The sequence below is a fragment of the Pieris rapae genome, chromosome 20, assembly GCF_905147795.1.
Source record: "Pieris rapae chromosome 20, ilPieRapa1.1, whole genome shotgun sequence".
Taxonomy (NCBI): domain Eukaryota; kingdom Metazoa; phylum Arthropoda; class Insecta; order Lepidoptera; family Pieridae; genus Pieris; species Pieris rapae.
This window is the reverse complement of record NC_059528.1, coordinates 8,337,308-8,361,924: the sequence shown is the minus strand read 5'-3', so window position 1 is coordinate 8,361,924 and position 24,617 is coordinate 8,337,308. Positions and strand designations below refer to the sequence as shown.

At 34.4% G+C, this 24,617-nt stretch overlaps 1 protein-coding gene across 2 annotated transcripts; it reads right to left on the bottom strand.

Moving 5' to 3' along the window:
• Nucleotides 1-7: 7 nt before the first annotated feature.
• On the bottom strand, nucleotides 8-23,687 carry LOC110998731 (5-oxoprolinase). 2 transcript variants are annotated; one of them, XM_045632508.1, is made up of 29 exons: nucleotides 23,585-23,687; nucleotides 22,510-22,679; nucleotides 21,988-22,179; nucleotides 21,018-21,309; nucleotides 20,365-20,566; nucleotides 19,711-19,808; nucleotides 18,974-19,081; nucleotides 18,245-18,397; nucleotides 17,589-17,728; nucleotides 17,231-17,298; nucleotides 16,698-16,831; nucleotides 16,052-16,203; nucleotides 15,436-15,581; nucleotides 14,647-14,785; nucleotides 13,296-13,428; nucleotides 12,632-12,776; nucleotides 12,093-12,240; nucleotides 11,294-11,406; nucleotides 10,683-10,855; nucleotides 10,480-10,577; nucleotides 9,440-9,550; nucleotides 8,584-8,717; nucleotides 5,910-6,021; nucleotides 4,636-4,767; nucleotides 4,075-4,167; nucleotides 3,431-3,566; nucleotides 2,407-2,514; nucleotides 1,739-1,836; nucleotides 8-997 (listed from the first exon to the last, which is right to left on the bottom strand). In XM_045632508.1, the coding sequence occupies exons 2-29, from the start codon at nucleotides 22,672-22,674 to the stop codon at nucleotides 854-856; spliced, it is 3,867 nt and encodes a 1,288-aa protein (XP_045488464.1). In that variant the 5' UTR covers nucleotides 22,675-22,679; nucleotides 23,585-23,687; the 3' UTR covers nucleotides 8-853. The 2 variants fall into 2 exon arrangements, with proteins under 2 accessions (XP_045488464.1, XP_045488465.1); XM_045632509.1 differs by lacking the exon at nucleotides 23,585-23,687 and adding an exon at nucleotides 22,784-22,902.
• Nucleotides 23,688-24,617: the final 930 nt, after the last annotated feature.

The following is a 24,617-nucleotide window of genomic DNA, read 5'->3' as shown; positions in this document are numbered from 1 at the left end:
ACAACCATTAATTTGAATAGAATTTTAATAATAAAATAACAATTCACATTAAAACTCTAGCTGTTTTTCAAAACAAAATCAACAATATTTTTGTACGTTCGGTAACATTGTGTGCTAGTATCGATTACTGCTAAATATCTAAATGTATAAAATTGTGCTTATATATTATGTATTGTCTTTATCACACTTGTTAATTAGCAATACCTTTGTGACTGAAATAACTGTAACTTATTCCTACTAGAAATATACTAGAAAATGCAACTGTCTCTTTCCTGTATGTCATCTCTTTCGTACGATGTCTATGCCTAGATTGCAAAATCATTTTTTACACTATAACCAGCGAATTTTTGTGAAGGCTTATTAATACTAGAAAGTATTATGTATGTCGTACTCTCGAAGACACAGAATTCAATAAAAATATTAGTTGGAGACTTAGTCTACTTTTATATATATATATATAGTATTAAATTAAGGTTGATAAAGCGATTTTATACCCTTAATGGAATATTATTCCAAAAAAATTTTAGTTAAATGTCTATAATGTGAAAAAAAGTTTAACTTTTACCGTGGTTTATATATTTCTAAAACAATAATGTTTGAATCGATAAATAGGAAAAGAAATAGATTTTGCTGTTACGACTTTGTACCCCGGGGCAAGCGATGTTCCACTATTGGGAATTATTTTAATTCTTACTCTTTGTGAAAGAAGAATGTTGTGAACAATGAAGGAAGCTCTTACCTAAAAGATTGACCAACCCAAAAGCTCCAAAAGCTGAGGTCTAGACATTATATAAGTTCAATACAAAATATATGTTACGTATATTTGTGCTAGAAAAAATGCTATTTGTTAGTTTTACGTAGACTCCTGCGCATTCCGGTATTCGAACACGCTTCCTCTTTCCTGGAACATTTGTTGGGACTGAACGGTTTCTTCGTTTGGCCGTTTGAGGCCATTTCCGAAGCCACCTCCACCGGGAGAGTGCATGATGTATTTATCCTAAAATTGTTAACATACAATTTACTAATAGGCCAACAGCGCACTAGCTCGTTAGCGACGTTTAGCTCTTAGTCGCTTGGCCTTAAACTTCCAGTTATTTTATATACATTTCTGTGGGCTGAAATTTTAACATGATATATTATCCGCAGTACGGATTGTTTTTATCTATTTTTTGCATCAGTCACATATCCTTGACCGGGAAAAAACACAATAATTACAAAAAAAAATACATCTGATTCTGATTATTATACAATCTGAATGAAATATTCCCTAAAATCAAGGAACTTTTGTGTGATCAAACTGCGCCTTTTACCACATCGTTATATAAAAAAAACACACACACACACATAAGAATACACACACGTAAGAAGTGAAACTTCTTTATGACCTTATTTTTCGATAAATGATCTACTATATACAACTTTATAGAAATTGGTTAAATAAAGTTAAATTAGAGAATTTTAAAATTTTCATAAAAAAAACTAAATGTAAATTCTGAAATACATTACAAGTGCATATTTTTTGTAAATTAATTAACAATTTTTTACGGAATTACAATTAGAATAACATTAATCGTATAATTATTACCAAAATTGTTATCGTTATATTAACCGTGGTAGTGACAAGAAAAAGATGGCGCATAACGAAAAAGTGTGACGCGTAACTGAAACATGTGACGGTAATTTTTTTCCAACGCTCATAAAGAACTTCACTTCAATAATAATATTTAAAATATCATACCCCAGCATAAGCCTCTATGGACGCCTTTCCTCCGAGATTAATAAGTCTTCCACCAGCTCTCTGCAGAAGGTTCAGACCCACGGCTCCAGATGAACCACCTTCAATCAATTACATATTTTTAGAGGTTTTCTGCCATTCGTGTTGCCAGCTAAGGGTTCGTGGATGGAAAATATATGGATCCAGCCCCACTAGCACACCTTATCCAACATGAGGCCCACGCCCCAGCAGGGGGCAATTTGATATTCGAAAACCTATTTGTAATTTGAATTTTAGTTTTGAATATCAATTTCCTATTGATTTGTTCCTAAAACCAATTATTGAAGTTTATTTAGTGAACAATTCAATATTTTTATTTTAATAATTATATATACATAAGAAATTTTAGTAATACTAAAATACTACTAAATACTAATACTAACTCTAGAGTATACCTAGATCTTGGACTCTAGGCCTGAAATTGACTTGCCTACATTTTTTTCAACTAAGTTTTTTTTATTGCCAAAAAAGAGAACTTTATGAACTTTATGAAGTCTAAAATCACATTTTAGTCAGCTATGAGTCTTCTTTATTTAACCTATCTTCGTAGTACAGGACTAGAAAATAACGAGCCTATATTTTAAATACTCTACAAAACATTGCATATCCTAATTAAAATAAACACAGATTACCATTAATCCCATATGGTTGAAAAACTCTTCTCTCGGTGAGAGCAGAGAGTTGAACAGTCCTTCTAAACACCAGCTCTCGAACCACCCCATCGCCACCACAGAACACACCTGAAATATAAATAATTTCACCAATAAAAGATAATATAGGAACTTGTATATTTTGCCAAATTTTAAGAATTTAAGAATATTATGTGACATTTTAAAAAATATTTTGGCCTACTAGACATCCCAAATTCGTCCAAATATTATTAATAAAACAACTACTAACGAGGGATTTCAATTGGAGTGTCTAAGAGATCTGTACTCCCGGGATTTGGATTTATTATTAACTAGCGACCCGCCCCGGCTTCGCACGGGTGCAATGCTGATACTAAATACACTACAGAAAATCTGTGAACGTTGTATATAAAAATGTGGGTTATCCATAAGAGATAGACATATACCATCACGGACTTTTCTGTAGACCTTTTCAATGTGTACAATACTTAGTACATTATTTTGACAAAACTCGTAGGGTTCAGCCTGCGTTTGCAAAGTAAGCGGAAAAAATGTAATTACTTACGACATCACATTAGAAACCTCAAAAATAACAGTACTTCTCCACTATTTAATGGATGTTATTATACATATAAACCTTCCTCTTGAATCACTCTATCTATTAAAAAACCGCATCAAAATCCGTTGCGTGGTTTCAAAGATTTAAGCATACAAAGGGACATAGGGACAGAGAAAGCGACTTTGTTTTATACTATGTAGTGATTATGATCTCCTCTTGCAATGTAAAAAAATATCTGAAATCGCCTTCAAAGATATTATTGATTGACGGCCGAAAGTTTTTTAGTGATCAATTAACTACCTTTAAATGGGATGGGATGGGAAACGTGCATATTTTGATTGATTAATAAATGTTATATCCTCAAAAGAATCACAAAAAAAGGATTTCTATAGGTCCTTCAGTCACTAATGAAATCTGAAATGATTTGCAAAACCTTGTCAAATAGCCTAATGAATCATCGACTCTTACCTGAACCCCCAGAATTGGGTCTCAAGGAGAACGCCGTGACCAGAATGGGATATCTCGTCTCAACAATTTCCACGTCCGTGATGCGAGTGTTCGTCATGTGTGTATGTACACCACCCGTCCCGTGCCAGGATGGACCCTGAAAAAAGTTTGGTTGACTAAGGCTTGGCCTTCTAACTTTCTCTTCTCTTCTTGAATTATTGCAATTAAGAAAGGGCAGGGGGGTTTATTTATTATTATTTTTATTTTTCATGCTTTTGGATTGTAAGCAAGCAAGTTTTATTATTTTTGCACGCTATTCCTAATGGACGGATATAAATAGGCAAATTTTCCTTAATTTCTTTAAGAATCCCTCCCCTTTTACGACAACATTATCACAATCGATGTGTCTCGTACGAACACGAGCTATACAATTTATAAAGATGTAGACATTTTCCTTCCAGCAAAGGAAGAGAGGATATAAGAAAGTGGAAAAAATTGACTTTATTTACCAGAAGTAACAATTTATTTTTTCTTTTAAATGGTTTTTTTTTTAAATTTAATTTCAGTTTTCTTTTTAATGTACTTTATTCACTTGTTTTTTGTTTCGTATATTTTATCAATGTAAGACGGCTTTATATAATTTTTAATATAGATTTGCTACTTACCGCCCCACTTCCCCCCGCCACAGTCTCGTAATAGCCCCAATCACTCTCTCCTATTGTCAAGTTGTTCATACAGCCTTGAGATGCCGCACACACCTGACAATCATTTATATATTTTAAATAACAATTATATACTACATACAAACATGGTGTAATAATTGCAGCTCCTTACAAACGTTGTGTAAAAACCTTGGCGATTAAAAAGAGTGGCGGAGAGTTTATTGCCAGTTCTTCTCTTCCGTTCTACGCCCTTGATTTGAGAACTGGCAATAAATGTAAAATTAGAAGCATTTAATGTACATTTTTTGTAGGTTCATAAATGCACATTGTGAATAAATTATTTTGGACTTTGACGTTATAATATATAATTTAGGTATTGTTATCTATTTAGACGTCATAAATGTTTGTAACTTTCTCCACAACTTCTTCAAAAACAAAATTTCATCCAAATCAGTTCAGTATTTTTTGAGATATCGGGTCCACCGTCGGCATGGATAATCTAGGTAAATGATGTTAACGGGTATTTAAGATCGATTTCATTTTCTTAAATATTAAAATACTAACCTGAAAAGCCTTCAACACAACATCGACGACCCGTTGCGACGTCAGCACGTTACCGCCTACGACAGCCGCTTCCTCTGAAGGATCGAGAATGGAGTTTGCTGGAATTATCACTTTCACTGGATTCAGGCAACCCTGAAGGAACAAATACTTCAAAGTAAAATCTTATTTAACATTTCCTGTAACATATTGCTGTTCAAAATACATATTTTTATTGTATAAAGAAATATTTATCTAATAACATCCCTTTTTTTATATAACATCGCAAAAAGGTCAGTCATCGCAGCCCATAAACACAAATTTTTAGACGTTGCGTTGCCGGCTTTTGCGGAATTTTGAATGAAAAATTATATGAAATGAATTGGTGAAAATTTGAATTCATACGACTCGTACGATGGTGAACTGTTACTTTCAATAAACAAATCATTTCATTCCAACTATTTACAAAGCAATAAATAAACTAAATTAGGGTTAACTTATACACTTATAAAAACTATTCAATCCACTAAGGAACTCGGATTTCAGAGATTTCAGAGCACCACATATATTATGTACTCTTTAGATTACCAATGCAGAGGCGCCATCTTGATTTTACGCAGAGTTGAGGGTAGTTCTGATTGAGTATTCAGTGGAGTATTGTGGTGATGAGATGTTGAATGAAAGGTGTCAATTGTGATTAAAAGGTTCAAGGCAAAGAGATCGGTGCCTTAAACCCACTGCTCGTTATAATTTAAGTTAGTGTTATTCGTAGTTCATTAGAAGGAATCATGTTAAATTATTGAAGTGAAACTTCTTTTGGCGTTGGAAAAAAAATTGCCAACACATTTTTCGGTTACGCGTCACATGTTTTCGTTACGCGCCATCTTTTTCTTATCCCTACCAAGGTTGATTCGAAGAGAAAATATATTTTAACGATAACAATGATAGTAATAATTCTTTTACAATTATTGAAATTCTAATCTTAATTCTGTAACAAAATAGTTAATTAATTTACAAAAAAATTATTATATATTTAGAATATATACTTGGTTTTTTTATTTAATTCATAAATTCTGTAATTTATAATAACTTTATTTAACCAATTTCTATAAAGTTGCATATAGCAGATCATTTATCGAAAAATAAGGTCATAAAGAAGTTTCACATTTTTTTTGTGTTTTGTGTGTCCATATCTTTCCCACATGACGACGGCCAGCATATGACCATGCCCATTTCGATGGAGTGACAATATATATTCTTGTTAATTTAACAAAATCCTAAATATTAAAATATATTACCTGATTAAGTGGTACATCATGTCCCACCATACACCTCAAGCAGTAGATGATGGCAGACAGAGTAATTGCTCTCGGGGCGTTGAGGTTACCCCAAACCTCTATACCAGTTCCCCTGCAAAACCATATCACAATAAACCATCGAATTTTATGAGCGAAAGTAAGACACAAAGCAAAGGCTGACATATTGCCTAAAATTGTTCCAGTAAATCAAATGAAGAAATGCCAATAGCGCCAAAATCTGATAGTTCTGGGCCAAAATCTGTGTGTCTTTCGTGATCATTCACTTTTGGTTTTTTTAAGGAACAGGAGGCTCATCTGATGTTAAGTGATACCTCCGTCGAAGGACACACCCACACCCAAGTGTCAGAGGGCTCGCAAGTGCGTTGCCGGTTTTTAAAGTAAAATAAAATAAATAAATAAAATATGATTATTATGGTAGGGGAGCCCACGATGCTAAATGGGGATTTACTCGAGCGTCGTGGAGACCTATTGGGTTGCAAAGCTTAGATGATAAGAAGAAAAAAATGTTACATGATATATACCTTTTCATCGGTGGGGAAAGCGGCTATAGATGTTTAAATATGTAAAAAAAAACTGTTGTATGGACATACTCGAGCGCGTCAGATATTGATAGCATCAATGTCCTACGTATTTTTAATAATGTACGTATGTTAATCTGATCATTTGCATGATGGGGGTGGTTGTAAATAAGGGTTAAAAATGAAAAAAAAAAAAATTTAATCGAGCGCGTCAGGTTTTCTAAGGGGGTGTTAAGTGCACCAAAAAAAAAGCTCTCATTCAATAATCTGACGATTTCGAGCTGACGCAAACTCGCAGCCATTATTATAATGTGCAAAAAAAAATCGCCATTTTGAAATACTCGAGCGCGTCAGATTAAGATATATATGGTTCAGATTTATATTCTAAACGTACTGTCTCATAATCTGACGATTATCTAGAGGGATTTGCCTGATCTGACAAAAAAAATATTAGAAAAACGGTTCACCCTAAAGGCCATGCCTGCAATTCCATTCCTGGGCGCTTAAAATTGTACTTGTGAGCTCGTTGAGTTCAAAGAAATAATATTTCTATGCGTTTGAGTTCTCTCAGCTCGAAAGTCTGATAGAAGTTTCATAGAACACTATTTTTGAAATTTTCAAACCCCAATAACTTTTGAATGGATCAAGCAATTTTCTCGCGGTTGACGGCGATCGACGCATTTTTTAAGCTCTAATTATTAAATTTCATCAAAAACGATAATCCGATATGAAATGTCGAAGTTATGTGATAGAAACACTTTTTTCGGTTTTCTTTCGTTCACGATATCTCTCGAACGAATCAACCGATTTTGACCAGTTTGGTGGCGATCGACGTCGTTTTTCAAGCTTAAAGATAGATTAGTTTTTTGAAGTTGATGGATAAAGCCGTTTAAAAGTTATTGCAAAAAAACACTTTCAAAAAAACAAATTGTTATTTTTTTAGATTTTTCAAAATTTCTCAAAATCTATCGGTCCCCATCGGTTCAAATTCACATGAAATCTAATTTTGAGGGAAACGCGGAGAAGGAAATGTAGGCATCACGCAGCTGCACGCGTTTATCGCACGAACTTTATCGACGAAATTTTGTTATTTCGGCTTGCGGAAATCGTCAGATTATATATTTTTCAATATTCTTGAATTATTTCATTCAAAATAAAAAAAAAATTAGCTACGCTCGAGAATGTCAAGATGACGTTTTTTTTTACAACTTTGCTGCCCTCCCCTCTCTTTACGTCACTCTCAAATTGTCAGATTAGTGGAATATACACTTTTTAGGATGTGATTAACTCACACTACCTTAATCTGACGCGCTCGAGAATGTCTGATGATCAATTTTTTTTTACTAATCTGATCCTGTATCCTTCACGGGCGGCCTTATATATGGGCCTCATATTTGGTAGAGGTACTTAACCGGGTACAAGGTATCCCCCTGTATATTAATCTGCCGCGCTTGAGTAAATCCCGAAATCCCCTCTTGGGCTCCCCTACTATTATGAAATAAAGATACAGGTGTCAGTTATTTCACGTCATTAAATTTGAATCGGTAGACATCCCGACTCATCGGCTCACAGAGGCTGTAGGCCGAGAGAAAAAGTCGGATTAAAAATCTATTAAAATAGCAAATCATCAAACAACCCTTATTTTAAAACAAATATCCGAAATAAAATAGAAGTAGCCTGTTTAGTTAACTTATCGTTTTAAGGATTGGTAAATTCTTCTTGAAGGACCCTAAGTCGAATTGGTTTGGAAATACTTCAATTCTGGTTCCTCATAGCGGTGACTGAACACTCTCCATGGTAAATGCGGTAGATGCAGGTCAAGTGGAAGGAGCTGCCCAGTACCCGTTCACATATACCACATATTCACATATACCAGTTCACATATACTTTTCCCGTACCCCAAACGAAGTACTCTTCGCATCTCTATGCGAAGAGTACTTCGTTTGGGGCCGAATTTGCTTTTCATACAATACATTTAATTGCTAATGGGTAAGTAGGATACACGCCATCGAATTTTTGGGCTTCTTAAGCCTTCACTCGCTGGAGTCTTAAATGCGCCCATGGACAGAAAGTCCACTGCATCCAGTCCTGATGCCACTAAGTACTACACTGTCATAAAGTACAGTATAACTTACGTGAAATCACAAATAGCTGATCCCTGGTCTTCATCAAGGGTGACCGTCAGTACTATGGGACTGCCATTGTCCATGTGTTCGGTGGCCTTTAATATTTTTGTTCCCGTGTTTTTTAGAGATTTTCTAGCAATTTCCTGGAATTTAAATTGGCACTTAATTTCTAAACATATATTAAATATGAAATCAGTGGCGCTACAGCATTTTTTAGGTATAGGCCTCAGATTTCTGTACTTTTTTCATGATCATTTTTCAATTAATCAGCCTCCTGTGCCTGACTCATGTCGATTACTTGGGTCTAAGGCAAGCCGATTTCTTTACTATGTTTTCCTTCACAGGTCGAGCGAATGTTAAATGCGCACATGAGGAGAAAGTACATTGGAGCCGAGGATCGAACCTACGACCTCAGTAATGAGAATCGCATCGCACGCCAACACTAATGAAATATATAATATCTAATATATAAAATTCTTGTGTCACGGGGTTAGTGACCGAACTCCTCCGAAACGGCTCGACCGATTCTCATGAAATTTTGTGTGCGTATTGGGTAGGTCTGAGAATCGAACAACATCTATTTTTTTTATTTATTTTTTAGACAAAATTTTCCGTTTTCATTTTTTTACGATACACCATACAAAAATACATGCAACCCTAAATTTTCACCCCTCTACAATCATCCCTTATGTTTTTTTTGTTAATTATAACTTTAATTTTTTGATTTGATTACTAGCTTTACTAGATTTGATTACTAGCTGACCCGGCAAACAACGTTTGCCGGGTCAGTGCATATAAAATTGAAAATCAAGAGAATTGGTCAAAAGAAGTTTTATTTAAATAGGAGAAATGAAATCTCGTCTACCTTAAGCATATCCCTAACTGCTAATTCAGCGTTCTTCTGTATGTGCGCCATGTACGCCTGTACTACTGGAAGAGTGTACTCATCTATCAGCTCACCGACTAATTGGATCCCCTGAAAATTTTACATTTACCTTTAAATTTTCTTAAAAGACAATAATAACCTACGAACCAAAATTTCATAGTCTTTTTTAATAGAGCAATCTGGCAGGAGGCTCATCTGATGTTAAATGATATGTGCCCATGGACACTCTTAATGCATCGCGAGTTCGTTGCCGGCCTTTTAAATAAACCCTTTTTAGTATTGTCTTTTATTAACATAACTTTTACACATTTAAAGAAAACACAAGAAAACACAGATACCCTTTTTGAAAAGACTAGTTGTTAGCTAATTTGGAGCGAACAAGAACATCACTTCTCTTTTCCACCGGGTCGGCGATTTTATCGTTGTGTGTATTGTGGTGTGTGTATGTGTACGTTGCAGAGGGCGTAGCCTACTGCCATTCTCAGCAGCATACAGTTCACATATACTTTTAGGTTAAATTCTTTTCGCTACATTTTCTTATTTTTCTTTAAACTTTGCTTTATTTTGCTGCGTTATTATCAATATAACTTGTTTTTGTCTTGCAAACATTTCTTTTAATAATGTTAAAGTGTAAATCGCCCATTGCAAAGACTCGACAGAAACCTGGGAAGATGTAATAAACGGGGGAAGGATTAGAAAATGGTGACGAGGATGAGAGACAGGTGGAAGATTTTGGAGCAGGCCTTCACTCTCTAGTAGGTATACCAATGTTAAACATAATATGGAATGATGATTATGCAGTACTTGCATAAAGGTTTTTTAATAAATTATTAAGTTTTTATTCTAACCCGATATACTCCTACATACTTCCCGAACTCTCTAAAGATAAAATAAAGATTTTTTTATAGAACAGGGGGCAAACGGGCAGGAGGCTCACCTGATGTTAAATGATACCGCCGCCCATGGACACTCTCAATGCCAGAGATTATTATTATTATTAAAACATAAATATTACATACCCTTTGATTGGCTGCAACTTGCGCCTTTAAATCCGATAAATTATCAGTTAAGTTCCTCGTACCCGAGCAACCTGGTACTTCCCCAGGTTTCATCAGCTCTGAAAAATTTTGAAAATCATGAATTAAGTGGCTTTTATTATTATAAATAAAACATTTTTTTATTTAGTAGGTGAATTTTTGACGATATAAGTGTTGAAACTCACCTCTGACCAACTCTTCTTCATTAAATTTCCCTCCGTCGACCAATAACATGGACTTGAAAGCTGCCCCCTCGTGAGCGAGACTGGTGGAGTGAGGAGGCATAGATCCGGGAGTCAACCCCCCAATATCTGCATGATGACCACGCGACGCCACAAAGAATATCGGCTTTTTCGAACTGTGTTGGAAAAGATGACTTAGCTTTAACACTCAGATATCACAAAAAACTTTTAGCCAGGTGCGATCTGGACTTCGAGACTGGCATGAGGGTATCCCGGGATGCGCTATCCGGCATTTTTTTGACATTTTACTTGAGCTTAGATCGCAGCAGGAAAAATCATGCTATAAACTTGTCAAATATATAATAACGGCAGACTCCGACTAGCACAAAAATATCATGAGGATATTTGCTAAATAGTTGACGTCCGGTCCTGGCGGGAGACACCAAGCCTATTAAGCAAATAAAGTGCCTTTTTAGAAAAGGGGAGATTTGACACTCCCCTGGTGCTCTCCTGCTATTAAGTAGAACTATAACTAAACAAAACGAAAACGAATACTTATATCTTTTCTTTGCTGGATATTTTAATCCTGTAATTCTTTTATAAAGTTATCTTACTTGTGGAAAACAGGCGTTATAACAGTCAAATCTGGGAGGTGGGAACCCCCGGCTTTCGGGTGATTCGCGAGAAACACGTCGCCTGGCTTCATTGAGTCACCGCGGACTTTCATCTACGATAATACATAGAAAATAAATCAAAATGGGCATTGGAACACATTAAAAAAACAACACAAAGCGACATATCTTTATGTATGTTATGGATGATGGAGTATCTAGTTCCACGATATCGTGAAGCTGAGAAATAAAATTTTTGAAGTAATAACTTCTTATCGGAGGGCAACAACAGCTTCGTTACGTAACGCGTTACGGTGTCAGTCTGTCTAACATCCCTTTCTGTCACGCATACGGCAGCGGAAGGCAGGCTTTTCTATCTTTCTAATCCGCAGCGCTAGCCGTATTTCGCTCAGCCCTCTGTCTACTCACAGTTTATACTGTTTTTGAAAGTGATTACAAAAAAAATGATTTCTTAAATAAAATTTTAATAACTTATGCTTTTCTCAAGTTAAAAAAATCAATATTAAATACATAGTTAAACTAGCTTAATTCTAAACATAATTTAACATTTCGATCGTACGATATGCACCTCTACAATTATTAGGTACATCACTACACCTGTCCATGATATCTGTAATGCGAGGGACAGACCGATAAATATAATTTATGACCCGAAGCTTCAGTTCATAATGCGTCGACAATAATGGTTAATATTGTTACAGAATAACGTGTAAAATATGACAAAAAAATAGATATACATACAAAAGACGTCATGATCATCATGAAAGTAATATTTAAGTACCTGGTACTGCACCGTTTCCTGCATGGCTCCCAAATGCACGGGAATATGTGGCGCGTTCGATACTAAGCCCCCGTCGGGGCCGAACAAGGCGCACGAGAAATCCAAACGCTCCTTTATATTCACCGATATTGACGTCCTTTGTAACACCCTGTAAATCAAGAACCGCTATGGAATAGAACAAAAGAAATGCCTGCGGGAACCTATGTCTAAAAATTGAAATTCAATTCAAAACCGACCAAATTCCCTGCGTAAAATCATCCATCCGAAGTAAAAAATATGATGACGTCATTTGAGAGTTTTTAGGCTTTTTCTCTCGGCCTACGCCCTCTGTCTTCTGAGTAGGGATGCCAACAGGTTTGAATTTAATGACGTGGAATAAGTAATATCTTGATGATGTTATGTACCAAAATAAACGTATTTTATTTTTATTTTTTTTACAGCTAGGTGCCTAGTTAACTTCTGCGTGTTGTACGTGTGTTTCACTAGTCAGTAGCGGAAATGATGAATATTGCTAGCCTAATACGCGTTAATAAACTTACCTCCCCATTTGTTCAGCGATGGACATGAATCTATGTGAAAATATACTCAGTTGGACCGAGTCACAATCCGTCGACACTTCTTTGCGTTTCCCCTCGCCGATCGTTATACGGATATCGCCATATTTCGTTATAACGGCTCGGCAGTCTGAATAACATAGTAATTGAAAAATATATTGTTGAACCAAATGTAACGGTTACAAGAAGTTTGTAGTCCCTGAGGTCGTAGGTTCGTAACCCGGCTGTGCACCAATGGAGGCTGATCACCTACTTGCCTATTCGATTAACAAATATAACAGATACAGACATTTGAGGCCCAGACCTAAAAAAGGTTGTTGCTTCACTGATTTCTTTTAATGTAAAGATTTACTTTATACTATAAATATATAATATTCATTGTGTACATATATTTAAATTTATTTAAATAAATAGTTATAATAATAAATAAAGCTACTTCGTGCAAGCGTGTTCTTGAACACTAAGTTGATGTATTTTTTCATAACGAATTTCCAATCATATTTCATTCTTGACTGAGGTTGAAAAATGCTGACAAACATAAATATTAGTAAATATAACTAACTATCCTTGGATATAGATACTAGATACTAGATAGGTACACAGGTAGGGAGGGTAAGCAAATAAAATAATATTCGAAAGAAGAACATACCAGGCTCGACCAGAATAGTAGACAGACTATCCATAATTATAGCGGGCCCTAGAACTTCCTGGCCTGGTTGTAGCTTCTCCAGCAAATACACAGAAGTCACTTGATAGCCGCCTTCGAAGTAAACTTTCACAGTCTGAAAGTTATCATTATTTCTTTAAAATTTACGAGAACCGGAATAAATGCCGGCAACTCACTCGCGAGCCCTCTAGCATCGAGTGTCCATGGGCGGCGGTATCACTTAACATCAGATGAGCCTCCTGCCCGTTTGCCCCCTGTTCTATAAAAAAATCAGTATTCAAACTTTAAACGAAGGACTCACCCAAAAAAAATTAAATTATATTAATCTTGGTATCAGCAGTTAGTTGATGTTCATAATTCATCATCTGACTGCTGACATGGATTACGTGTTCCAAATCTTAACAGCTGAAGGTGCGATACACCAACAGCTCACTAGAATAACATTATATATGTATGAATAGGTGTAATTAGTATTTAAGATAATGTTTTTTATTTTATAGAACAGTGGGCAAACGGGCAAGAGTTATTATTATTATATTCATTTCTCGCTTCCTCTCAAAGTGGCGAAGACTCCTTCAGATGAGCCTATCCGGTGGCTTTTGATATAAGCCTACCACCTTGAACCTTTGGGCCTTCCTACCCGTAGGGCACCGTCTGTTACCTTCGTTCTCTTGGTACAGGCATCCCGTACTTATCTATATATATTCCTATACTTATATATATATTCACTATTTATATGTAAGGGTACGTCTGTAGGGCTTAAAGATCCGTAGGGTTCTTACGTCTCACCCTCTCATATCATCATCTAGTGAAGCTTGCTCAAACATAAATTACATATACTATACAGTTACTCCTGACATTCAATACATATAAACAGCTTTTATATGTATTGAATGTCAGGTTGAGATTCAACTTTAACGAGGAGATAGAAACCTCGGTTCCCAGTGCGTGTCTTTAATCGTTTAAAACAAGGGCTTATAACATATAATTTGGGGTAGTAGTTCTCACGCTGGACTAATAAAAAACTGTATATATATATATATATTTCTTATTATGGGTTCTTAAAACTAAGTGACACATCTGTTACCTATAGAATAAGTGATGCGGGCTGTGGTAAGCGAATACATAAACCAATAGCGTGTTTTTTCTCGACCTCTCTTTCCTACTCTCTCTCAATCGATCTCAATCGCACTCTCCCTTTTCGACAAAAACGTTAATTAACATTTTTTTAAATTGGAAAAATACTAACAAACTCTACTCCCATATATCTTATGACAATTTAATTAATAATTATTTGTAATTTAAATCTTATTTGAAGAATGTTTTTTATTACCTTCTCAACCGTCGGAGTCCCTTTACCGCTAGGTGGCGCGTTCTCTTCTAAAACTTGACTCCTACCGATCCCACGGACTCTTACATCGTCCACCAAAACATCTCGCTCTGATAATGTGAAGCCAAATTCTTTCTTGTACCTAATTTAAAAATATTTACTATTATTTTTGGGAACCATATATTTAGGGATCACAATACAGCGAGGATCTAATGTTGGAAAATTACAACACTGCCCCAGAAATAAAGCTTTTTTTCTTTCTTTATATATCTATCTACGTTCTAGATATATACCGATTATAAAGACTAATAGGTATGTATCTATAATACTTTTTTTACTTTACTTTACACTATTCGCACGTACGTTATTCCGTATATTATGTCAATCTAAAATCGTTAATTCATCAAGAAGCAAATATAATAGTACGAAATTTTTTCTTTCTTTGTATCCTAGAGCTAGTCGAACTAAAAGTCTATACGTACCTACGTCTTGGCTATACATAAAGTATATAGAAAGTAGCTGACTTTGAATGGTCCAGTGAATAGGCTTTCTCGCTCTTACAACAAATTTTTTTATGTGTTTACTATTTTGCTATGTTTAAGTTTTAGTAATTATTATTTATTTTGTCGTTATTTGTTTAGTTTTTTCCTTTGATATACTGCCTAAGTTCTAATGTAATTGATGTGTATGTGTGTTAAATATGTGATGTCATATTTTCTTGTATTTTTTAGGCATACACATTGTTTTAGAATGTATATATAAATAAATAAAAATAAATTTTCCCGGCCTCACCTGTTAATAAACGAAGTATAGAAGTCCCCATGTCTAGTTGTATGCGGGGAATCTCCGGTACTGGGGGAGACCATTAAAGCACAGTCTGTACCAGAGTACCGGAGATGCAAGTAGGGCTCCAGCACTATTTGGGAGTCCTTGAAGCCCTAGAATTTTTTTTCTATCTTTAGTGAGATATTGGTGCCAATATAATATTTCGATAATTTTTTTATTTAAGAAGCAAAATGAGGGTAAACGCAAGTTTATAGCATCTACCCGCGTTATAATAAAATAAATAGATTCGTGGCGGTACAAACTTTTTAAGTCTGAGCCTTAGATTTCTGTATCTGTTTTATAATCATTTGTCAATCTTATAGGCAAGTAGGTTATCAGCCTCCTGTGACTGACATGTCGACTTTTTGAGTCTACGGCAAGCAAAGCTTTCACCGTTCAAGCGAATTTTAAGTGCGCACATAGAAAATCCATAGATGCAAAGCCGGGAGTCGAACCTACGATCTCAGGAATCCAGTACCAACCCTGCTCGTAAGTAGTATGGTTTACAGTCTACCCGCATTATAAAAAAATCAACACATAATAGAAATTTAACTCAAAATTAAAATTGAACCAAAAAACAAACCTGTTCCTTCAACTTGCTCTTACAGACACCAGCTAACACTTCCAGTTGTCTATCCAATTCGGCGAAATTATTAGGAGCGTACACCAGGGCACACGGGTTCTGCGCTTCTTGTACCACATCGGCTGAAGCCATGCCGTACGCTGATAGAATACCTGTAAATGCGTCTAGAATGTAAAATCTGTGGATTTTTTTCCAATATCCCTCTGACTTTCTTTCTTGATTCAGATTTCGCTAATGCTTCTAGATCTTCTATAGACCTTTTTTTGGAGCACCCTCTTCTACTCTTTTCCCTTTGTCCTCTTACCATGTGGTTGCCAATGTAACCAGCTTTTTGTTATTTCATAATTTATTAACTAATGTTAGGTTAGGTTAGGTTATATAACTCACGGGTTTTTTTTTTAATTTGTGTAAATAGTAACAAACTTTGCTCCCATTTGCTCACTTATGATATAATGTCCCTTTACAGCTAGGTGGCAAAAGGCCAGCAACGCACTTGCAAGCCTTCTGCTCCTTTGCCCACTATACCACAAAAAAAATTCGCCTTCTGTGATGTCCTGTTATCGAAGCAGACAGGCACTTCAATATTTGCTCTCCCTCAAACGTCATACTCTTGCCATAAAGAAAAATAAATTATTGTAAAACCTACCAGCGTATTTATGGACAAGAACAGTGGTAATGCCGAGCTGTTTGGCCACAGCGCATGCGTGCTGACCCCCAGCGCCTCCGAAGCATGACAGAGCGTGCGAACGTGCATCATAACCACGAGCGGTTGTTAGCGCTCTGGCGATAAAAAAAAACAAATTTATATTTATAATAATATGTATTGAATATTTTAGTTATAAGAAAATTCAGTATTACATAGAAAAATTAAATTTAACTCAAGTTAGTAACCATATATAATTTACGGTGGTGTCGGTTTTTTGTGACAATATGCGTCGCATAAAGTTACTCTCATAATTTTTCCATAATGCGCCAAAAGTATAACTTCAAAAAATCGAAAAAAAGTTAGTTTCGCAGACTTTTGTAATTTTAATTGTTAGAAACAGTCTAATTTGCTTAATACTGAAGTTAGTAAAGGAAACACAAAATATATTAAACTGTGTTTAAGCTGTGATAAAACTGTTTTAGTACAAATTTAGTATTTCTAAATAAGGTATCGCAAATGACCTAAAAACTCACCTGATAGGTCTACACATGGCCTCGTTAGCGACATTCAGAAAGCCCATTGCCACATCTTCCATTGTCATCTGAAATATGTGTGTTCGTAATGTTTGTATGTGTTCATTTCGTTTGTAAGAAGTCTGTTAGGGGGTGATTTAAATAATAAAGCATAAAATTTTAATATATATGAGTGCTGGGATTATCAGGAAATGTTAACATTGCTAAAATTCATAGTTTCATATTAGTGAAACCTATTGTGGATACATCTAATGTGTTTATTTTGTGTTTTATTTTTAACTTTATTTTTATTGTAAAGATGTATCTGTTTTGTTTCCAAATATATAAATAAATAAACGAAACGAAACGCAAAAAATACCTCTTTGCCACCATCTTGTCTTAGGAAGTTATTGATGTCATGCGTCATATTCGTAAAAGCTTTCGTCGTGGCCTCTTTGTCCAACGACTCGTTTTCATTAACTCCAAAGATCTTGGGGAAATACTCTGGCAGAAGACGGCCTACAAATATTAAAATGTCTTTTAATAGTCATAATTAGGCAAAAGGCTACTTTACCTTGGTTATAACGACCAGTCTAAATTAAGAAATCTTCTATAAAGAATCATTAAATGTTTGTTTTAAGTTATGGATAGATTTTATCGCGGGCTTTGAGTGCGGTGATAAAATCAAGAAATTCCGTAACGAAAAAAAAACCTAACACACGATGACGTGACGATGAATGCATTAGACTGAGACAGACTATATAGCGATGTTAGTCTGATTCTGGTGACTGAATTAAAAAAATTCCAAAAAGATACTGCCAAAATAACATAAATAAATAATTATAATTGCATAAGTTGATGCTATGCAATACTTTTACCGCGGCAGTCGCCGGTGCCACGTTTTTTTTTTAATTTGACAGTAAGGAGATGAATGTACCGGAGTTGGGTTAATTTCAATTGTCTCAAGAACTAATTATGTATGAGATTTTTTCTTCATAACTTTTTTACTTTCTCAAAAAAAAAAAACTTCCTTACCAAGTAATAAATTGGCATCCGTGACGGTGAGCGGTCCATTCTTGCGGTAACAAGCCGGTCCGGGATGCGCGCCCGCAGACTCCGGACCCGCTGCGAATAACCCCGATCTAAAGAACAGCATTGATCCTCCCCCTGCAGCCACTGTGTTTATATCTGTGGGAAAATCACTGTCTTTATATATATACACTAGCTGACCTGGCAAACGTCTTTTTGCGATGTATATCATTTATAATAAAAAATAGGGGTTGATCGTAGAGGGTTGAAAATTTAGGGTTGTATGTATTTTTTAATGCTGTTGATACAGTTCATAAAACAATAAAAATGTATCTAAAATAAAATAAAAAAATATTTAGGGGTCGACTACCCTTAACATTTAGGGGGATAAAAAATAGATGTTGTCCGATTCTCAGACATGCCCAATATGGACACAAAATTTCATGAGAATCGGTCAAGCCGTATCGGAGGAGTTTCCCCACAAACACCGCGACATGTATGTGTGTATATCACTGAACTAATCTTAAACTGCTGGACTGATTTTAATGAATTTTTTTTGTATGCGTTTGGGGGCGCCTTGGATGGCTTAGATTCACGAATCGACCCGATAGATGGCAATGTAGTCGGTATCTAGGTTATACACACATACTACAAAAACTTTTAAACCAATTGACTGATTTAACTGTAAATCTTACTCTAGAACCTTCACTCTGATATAAATAAATGAATAAAGACCTAACTGAGGCGCCTGTATGGTCACTCCGGCCGTAGTAGCTTCATGTACGTGTTCCAACGTACCCGCGTAACGAGATACGTCCGTAGACGTCCCGCCCATATCGAAACCTGCAAAGGGGAACAACTTTTTTCAAATCACTTTTACACTGATGTAGTTTATTGCCAGTTCTTCTCTTCCGTTCTACGCCCTGGATTGAGACCAGGCAGTAAATGTAAAATTAGAAACATTTAGCATTCAATATGTATTTTTTTGACGTTTATACATGTACATTGTGTCACCTAAATGAATAAATGTTTTTATATATCTAGTATGTATATAGTCATTGATTGTTTAATAGTTTTACCGCGTAGTAAAAATATATTAGATAGGTAGAGAGTATCATAAGGTAACTTAGACTAAATAAAAATTAAGGAACTTGCGAACTGGTAGTAAATGTGAATTGAAAATCAATTTTAAGTCTTTTCTGTTGACTTTCATAAGTCTACACACATGTAGTTTATTATATTTTATTTAATGTTTCTCGACATTATCGAGCTATATCTCTCATTATTAACTAATAAATAAATCTTCATATATTCGCAGAGGAAGTTCACATTAGCGATACAGTGTATATTATGAAGTAAATATTATATATAATGTTTTAACATTATCGTATTGGCTTTATGAATACATTAACATAATAAAGACTTTGTATATTGAACTAAGCCAGACAATAAATAATGGAGATTAAACTTACCAATGACAGGTAGATTTGTCTCTCTCTGGTATGAAGTCAAAGCATAACCTACAACTCCTCCAGCGGGGCCTGATAATATTGCACGAGATCCGTTGAATCTAGAAGGGAAGAAGAAAACCACATTACAGAATACATTATTTTTATATAGCATGCAAACGGGCACTAAAGTTGCTAGACAACTCGCAAATGCGTTGCCTTCCTTTAAATAATTGTTAATAATCAATTCGCGTTTATATTTTATGTTTAGCTCCATCCAGAAGTTCACAAGTTTCCTAGAAGTCTTCATTAGCGAACTCTGTTAGGAATTCTGTGCGTTGGGTCACCAGAGTTAAATTACACCAACCAATCAAGATGTCAAGAGACAAATTATTTTAATATTAATATACCTAATAACTAACCTTACAATTTAATAATTAAAATATATTATTAAAGGGAGCTAAAACTATTTTTTTTTATAGAACAATAAACTAAGCAAACGGGCAGGAGGCTCACCTGATGTTAAGTGATACCGCCGCCCATGGACACATTTTTTTTAATTTTTTTAAATATTATGTATATTTACACATTCATTCATTTTTTTAATTTACATATTAAAAAATAATAATAATAATGTTATGTCCGAAAAAAGGCTATTATACATATTATATAACTCACAAATTCATAGGAGTTAATCCGCCATCAGACTGCATGAATAAGACATTTGAATTTTTTAAATTATCGGTGAATCCCTTAGAGAAACCTCTCACATATTCCCTTATATGCGGGGTCAGATATGCGTCGGCACTGGCCGTATACCCCCGAGGCACTAGACGCACCATGGACGTCACAGAGTGAGATAGAGATATCTGAGAGAAACCTGGAAGAGATTAACAATAAGACAACTTTGAACAAACTGTAATGACAAAATTTATTTGTTAGATGAATCTTTGTTAGTTCAAACGCATGTAAAAAAATTAATCCAATTTAAATAATCCAAGTTAATATTTACTACTTTATCTTTATTAATGAACGAATAATTGACATGAAATTGAATCTGAATTATCATAATTGTGATTTTAATGTATTGTACTAACCTAGCTATTAAGTAAATTGTTACTAACAAATAATTATGGAACCTTGTTTTCTGATAATAAATGAATATAATAATAATAATAAATAAATATGGGGTACTCAATCAAATGCTGGCTAAAGATTATTAATGACAAAACCAATTATATGTATATAGAAAGATACCTACATAACATTAAAATGCAACTTTTCTCTGGTGTTATTAAAGATATAAATAAAATATATTTTGAAAAATCTACCTAAATTGCTTGCAATCTTGCCAATTCTCACTTCATGATCCTGATAGTTATAGCTATGAGCAAGAACAACCGCAATACTATCTATCCCTTTCTCTCTCAAGGCGGCTAGATCTTTCTTTACCGCTTCCTCGTCTATATCCTTTATGACCAGCATCTTTTGACCTGTGGTACCCTGTACTTCTTTCCAGTTCTGTTTGGATTTGTCAATTTGACAACGCTCTTCTAATGCTGGTATAACACGACAGTCAACTTCTACTACTTCTTTATATAGAACTTCGGGTCGTTTTATATTCTGAAATATATTCATACTTTTTTTTTACTAAACTGATCCTTTATCCTTGACACGTGGCCATATATATTGGGCTCATATTTGGGGAATATACTTAACCTCGTACAAGGTATCCCCCTGATATATTAATCTGCCACACTGAACTAAATAACGATACCTACTATAATAACGAAATCGATTTTGCATTTAAATACTTATCCATCTCCATTCAACACAAAAAGAAAGAGACGAAAGAGTTTTATAGATAAAATAGTACTTGTAAACTACTTTAGGTTAAGAGGTTTTGATAGGGCACAAAGTGAGTGTTGGGTATGTTACAACCAGACAAACAAACAGAGGCAAATCATGTGTATCCTCCTCCATTGGACTATCTCATACCCTAATAAAATGTGTACTTTCTTTTTTAATGTGAAAACATAAGCATCATTGCCATTTGAATATCTATAAAACAACAAATAGACAAATAAATTTATTAGATTTAACATGGGAGAAATTGAGATAAGCACTTTACAGTGTATAAACTTATAAACTCTTCTTTCAGCAAAATATTCTATCTTCAATATTTATAGTACTTCCCTTGTTCCAAAGTCTCGGAACGCCCTGAATATTTGAATTTTTAAATAAAGAAGCCAAAACATAAAAATAATTATTGTTGTAGTTTACATCAAGCAGAATACTTACTAATTGAAATATATTTGGTCTAGCTTGATTTCCAATGAGTAGCAAATCTTTAAAACCTTTATTGATAACAAGTGCCATCTTTGCTCCTTTCCTCTCTAGCAGGGCATTTGTCGCTACTGTTGTACCCATTCTTATTGATTCAATTAGTGTGGAGTTCACTTTACCATTTTTGTCTAGGGCATTTCCTGTTTCCTGATATATGATTAAGATTTGTTATGAGTAACTATGTACCAAATGTCTTTGAGATATTAAAATACAACAGCTTTCTGTACGTATCAATGAAAAGTTCAGAGAGCTCCCCTTTAAAATTCAATTTAATATCTAAAGAACTAAAATTATAGTGTAGTTTAACAATATTACTACTATATACTTATACTAATACTTCAAGCAATTTGAGAATTTTTATTACATAATTAAATATGTAAATATTTGATCACTTTTATGTAATTGTATCTAAACTGACATTTCTACTATTCTAAAAAACATGATAATTATTTATTATGAATAAATAATAATACAAACCTCTTGCAATATCCTCCTTATAGCTTCTCGGGGTGCATCATCATAATTTTGTGGATCTACAGACAGTAGTTTCATAACCCTCACTTTGCCATTAGGACATTTTGCAAATACATCAGTGAATGTACCACCTCTATCAATAGCAAATTGGAATCCTCTGTTACTCATTATTTCTGTAAAAACCCAGTTAAATTGTTGTAAACATATATTCTTTCAAGATCTCTGAATAAAAAAGTTACTTTATAAGATTATTTTTTATTTCAATTGATTTATGTACCTGCAATCTGTTTATCACTGTACAAATAAAATTAATACCCATTAAAAATACTTTTAAAATATGATTTACTCTTCTGTTTTCGAGCAAGACATTGAATGTGAACTAATACCTTATCTACTATTTCACAATTATTTGTTGAGTTTGATAAGAAATAAACATAGAGATCTTTGTATTTCATAGTGATATGGCATAAATAGCTCAAATCATCATTACATAACATGACACTACATTTTTATTGACCAAAAAAAAATCAACAGGCTATAATTAGCAAGAGATTGCTAATATGTTCTTTGAATGAATTACATGAGGTATTGATTAACACTTCAATGTAAGTAGCCCTTTTCTCTTAGTGAAATATTCAAACATATAAATAAATGGTATCTCACAATATAAACATGTAGAATAAGATTACATTCAGATTCAGATAAATTATGTTTGACCATCAAACACCTCAGAACATCAACTTTATCAGGAATAGTTCCACCTATATATTACACCATCGTACAACTATGTTGTTACATTTTTACATTGTGATACAATATGATGGTGAAGAAAAGGTGGCCTTTATTTTTACATTTATACCATCTAGTGTTAGAACAGTAAATATATTAAAATTTATAATTCTGGTTGTTTTAAAAGTCAAGTCACTAAAAAAAACAAATATTCTTAGCTACATAATTTTTGTTCCAATATTTAAAGTGTCAGTAGTTAGTCGTATAGGTTCCAAGACGCATTGCGATTTGCATTTTGCGGTTGCAAATAAACATTTTGTAATTATTGTAAATAAATGGGTTTACATACATTTATTTTCTTAATGCTCTTTTTTTGAACAATGTTCCGTTAAAATCAACAGCGAACAAAAAGATAATTAATGAATAAAATAACAAATATAAAAAATAACAACAAAAATTTAGTTTAGGTAAGTTTACTGACAAATAATAATTTATGTCTTAATAATAATAAATTAAATAAATTTCGAAAATTTTGATTAAGAAGAATTATTATGTCAATTGTCAAAACTCAAATGATAAACAACATCCCAAATGGAAAATATTTTATTATATTTTAATTATAAGTAAGAGTATATAACCTATGTTATATATATGATATGAAAAATGTATTATATATTATATATATTTAAAAAAATACATTTAATTATATTAATATACAATTACAAACTAAAAATATATCTAATAACTAACCTTAAAATTTAATTATTAAAAAATATTATTAAAAGGAGTCCCTTTAGGCAAGGTTCCGAAGATACTAGCAGCGTTCCCTCTTTGAATAGCTAGACTAATTCTTTGTGCGAGGTAGCTGCCAGCTCTTCGTTCTCCTGTGATGTCGACTAACCTTTTTGATAATTCCCTAAAAAGCTTTAATGCGCTAGGACCCCACGGACCAAGGGTCTCGACACCGAATGGGACAAATCATATTCAGAGCCTAGACCCCTGTATTTGCAGACTTTAGCTTTTTCAGCCGCATCACAAGCCGCACCAGCTCTCTTGTTAGTTCCATGAAGATTGGAAGGGGCCAGTGTGTCTGAACAGGTGGCATCCCATACCAAAACCCGACCCATCTTCCATGGAATCAAACTCATACCGTCCGGTCTCTTGCCATCGTCTCTAGCAATTCCAGTCGGCTCAAGTAGATTAGGCACGTTGACGGTGGCAAGGGACCGATGTATGATATCGTTGAGTGCGGCATGTCTCGAGAAGCGGCCAGCACTTTTTTGACATGATAGTCCGTGATGTCCTAGTTTGTCGACATCACTGCCACAGGGACAAGTATGAGGAGCGCAGACCGGTACCCCAAGCCGCAGACAGGCTGCGAT

What these genes read in the sequence shown, in the direction of transcription:
- LOC110998731 (XM_045632508.1), bottom strand. Translation starts at nt 22,674, where the DNA reads ATGAGTAACAGAGGATTCCAATTTGCTATTGATAGAGGTGGTACATTC. An exon ending in CAAGATTGCAAGCAATTTAG is followed by an intron (nt 20,567 to 21,017) that starts GTAGATTTTTCA and finishes AATCTCTTCCAG; the next exon opens with GTTTCTCTCAGATATCTCTA. An exon ending in TACTATTCTGGTCGAGCCTG is followed by an intron (nt 12,777 to 13,295) that starts GTATGTTCTTCT and finishes TATGTTATTCAG; the next exon opens with ACTGCCGAGCCGTTATAACG.